A 3,766-nucleotide genomic window follows, 5' to 3' on the forward strand; every position below is an offset into this window, starting at 1 on the left:
CCGCATTACAATAGAGTTGATATCTTTGTTTCACTTATTGTTTATTTTTTTAAACCAGCTGCATTCGTGACATCTTCTGGAGAAATGAGTCCAATTTTTAAGAACTCATCTAAAATAGGCTCTGGTATGATCCTTTCATCAAAAGACTTCAAATTGTAGCCTTTTACATTATTATAGAGGCCCTTCGCTATAGCCGGCTCCATAATATTTTTATAAATAAAGCGGTTAATGATTTTAAGAGGGGGCCCCATTTCCTTTATGACATGTAGATAGATTTTAGATATATATTTACAATAATGTATATTTGTTATGAAGTTGTCGTGCACTGTGTACAGAGGTATATTATATGAGTTCGCATAGAAGGCAATAGACATAGCAATTTGCGCGTCCTTTTGATGAATGAAGTTAACGAATGTGGATACCCCACTTTTCCTCTTATCCCGCTCTTTTGAGGGAAACGAGAGTGTGACATTATGGGCCTTTTTCAAGTAAGAGTTGAAGACTCTAACTGAGTGTTTTTCCATCTTTTTATAATCCTGGGATGTGCTAAAATATTCTGTGCTGTACAAGACTGGTCGATCTAGGTAAGAGCATACCCGACCTACCAGGCTGATCAGCTGGATAAACGAATACATAAAACTGTATTTTTCTTGCCAAAATTTGAAGCATAGAACCGACAGTATAGTACATTCTTTTGGCAAGAGATCTTGGCAAAGACTCACTATAAGATCCTTAGTTGTGCTATTAGCTGTTTTACCATATATAATTGGCATATATATTTGCTTAACTATACTCCTAGTTAGGACCCTATCCAAAATTGCGCATAGCTCAGGATTCTCCTCACTAAGAGAGTCTTTGATGAATGAAATTAATTCAATTCTCATGTGAGAATAGATGTCAAATATCTCACCGCTGCCGGTATCAAAAAGATTTGTTAGTTTCGCAAAATTCTTATCCAGGAGGAAATAAGCCATCAGTTGATATGCGCTAGCGCTAGCATCCTGAGTTACAGGAACACAATTATACAGATCAACGAAAGACATTAAATCCGATGATGATAATAGGTAAATATTAGATAAATATTGGAATGGCCGTTTAGCCATCCGTGATTCTATCACTAAAGTCTTTAAATACGTTTTAAAGTTCTCTTTACACTCTAGATTAGGTAATGGTAATAATTTATTATTTATATCATTTAGAGCATCCTCCTCATATTTATATGATTGATAGAGGAATGCAGTTGCGGTTAGATACATATTTAGATAATTATTAATTTCAGGGGAAGAATATTCTATATTATCTTTACAATCTATTAATAGTAGACTTCGGGCTAAATCCCGCTCGTGGAAGTGAAAGATGCCGCTGCGATAGATTCGACCTCTGAAGTCAATAAATGCTGGAAAATATAAAGAATATCCAGAGTAGGCCTTTGCCAGATCTAAAATCGTACACTCATAACGTGCCCGCTGCATATTCTTTATTAATAGAGCGTACACATCACTAAATTTGCATATTGTTTGAATATCCTTATTCTTTTCAAAATGACTTCTAAGTTTCCTGGAGGCATGGGCTAGTATTACCTTTGAAAGAAATTCGGGCATCAAGTAGCCACATTCTTCTAATAATTCCCTATTTTCTAATATAAAATTAAGGAAATTACTATTTATTTTAAAGGATTGACGCTGTAAGCTACTGATGCTAGTACAAAACTTATTTTGCTTATTATGACTTTCTTGATACTTATTTTCACCGAAATAGATGAAGAAATTCTTCGCATCGGGAGAACTCATACTCCGTTGAGTGCTGTAGATTTGGCCCGTAGGGTTGCTTAAATAACCACCATATATATCAGATATATGTAACAACTTACGTTTCTGTTCAGGTTTGTGGGGCTCCCAATCTTTAGGTGGAAATACCATAGGTAGGTTTAACTTTATAGGAAGTAATGCGGGGTTAAACAAGCATTCGGCATATACTAAAGAGCTCCTATAGTAATTATGGCCCTTTTTGACAACATTTTTGACAACAGTCTTTGGACCACTATCATCAGAGAAATTTAATAAATCAACATTATATGTTACTAAGCGCAATAGACCACGACTCACTAAAAATTCAACTAATGCTGTACCAAAGGGATAAGCTCTAGTTTTAGATGCTTTAGTACCTTTATCAACAGCATCCATACTTAGATTACATACCCTACTATTATAATACAATGTTGACGATGAGGCATAATCCCTTACATTGCGTTCTATACGATCAACCAAACTAGCAAGACTGACAATATTTTCCAGATTAAACAGATGGCCTAGGGTGTGAACCAGTAGGCACTCAATGGAGTGCTCGCCTAACTCTACCAACAACGACTTATCACTTTCAGATAGTACACATCTTAGATTTTTATTCTCCTCATCGGATAGCTCTGAGCCGCTGGTTTCTAGACTATCACCACTTCGACTTTCTGCATAAATGGTCATTCTGCCGGGATATTCTTTATCCATAAGATACTTTCCACGAAGGAATTCCTTAGCACTTGGCAAGTTGTTTTTAGTTAACATTACCATAATGTTAGGACTAGTTTTATAAATACTATCTTCAGAGAAGTTCAAAGTCAGATCCTCAATTTCTCTCTGAAGCGATTCTAATGTTTGTGCATCATTATTTTCATATCTATAACAGTCCAGAAGAGAAAAGACGCTATTTTTATATGTCTTAACAAACTCTGATTTAGGGACTTTTATTTTTCGTGTTTCAGGATCAACGCATTCATCCGGACTGTGGACCACATCATTATTATCATACATTAGTGTTTCTTCGTAAATATCCTTTAAAGCACCTTCCCAGAAACTTTCTATTTTAGCACGATTCTCGCTTTTATTTTCCGGCATATCCAATGTATTTGCAAAGTGAGAAATCCAGTTAGAAGTAGATTGAAATCGAACCGGAAGTAAAAATAATTTATGCTTCTCCAGCATACATTTAAATTGACGAGTCGTCAACATTGTTTTGTTTGTTGTTTGTTTCGGGTAATAATACAGGTCTTTTGCCGCCATCTTTGGCGTGTGTCGCACCTTGACTAGTTATTCCCCTCAGTTGGCGCATGTCTGTTCTGTTTGTAACCCGTACCATTACTGCACTTCTTGTCACACTTCTGTCTTTCATAAATAAGACACTCATGACATCGGTACGAGCCAGACAGCATTGAGTGCTAAAAGACTCCCAACTGAAAGGCCTAGTATCCCTAGAGTAGGGTCGCGTCCCACATATTATTCCCTAAAGGTAGGTTGGTAGTTGGTATGTCTTTTTTCAACCATTTCCCCAGCTTGAATCTCGTTCAATCCATAAACACGTGCAATCCCATCTCCAACGGAGACCACTCGACCGATCTCATCCACTTGAAAATTAGTGTAAAAGTTGGTAATTCTACTTTCTAATAGAGTTGTTAGTTCCGCAGCTCTTACAGAGAATTCCATAATTTATCTATTTTGACCGGGGGAATGCCGCAAACAAGGTTTTTGGCTCGCAATAAAGCTAGCATCCTGATCGAGCAAGACGTAGTCCTATCTATCCACCTCTCCAGACACAATATCTTGAGTACCTATGATGGTGACCACATCTGCTGGCATGTGATGTTTGGACAGAGAATCGAGTCCTTGTGAATGGGCAGAGCCAGGTGCTCTTATTTTACGACGGTAGGGACGATTGCTTCCATTACTGACCAGAAAGACACCAAATTCTCCTTTAGGTGCTTCAACAGCGGTATAGG

General features: G+C 37.2%; 1 protein-coding gene across 1 annotated transcript; it reads right to left on the reverse strand.

The window, feature by feature from the left end:
• Positions 1-55: 55 nt before the first annotated feature.
• Positions 56-3,209, reverse strand: LOC114404756 (probable DNA-directed RNA polymerase; the record flags this gene model as incomplete). The annotated part of the gene is made up of 1 exon (XM_028367576.1): positions 56-3,209. A coding segment is annotated over exon 1 (2,998 nt), but the record flags the coding sequence as incomplete, so codon positions are not given.
• Positions 3,210-3,766: the final 557 nt, after the last annotated feature.

This window comes from Glycine soja, unplaced genomic scaffold, assembly GCF_004193775.1.
Source record: "Glycine soja cultivar W05 unplaced genomic scaffold, ASM419377v2 tig00106262_1_pilon, whole genome shotgun sequence".
NCBI lineage: Eukaryota > Viridiplantae > Streptophyta > Magnoliopsida > Fabales > Fabaceae > Glycine > Glycine soja.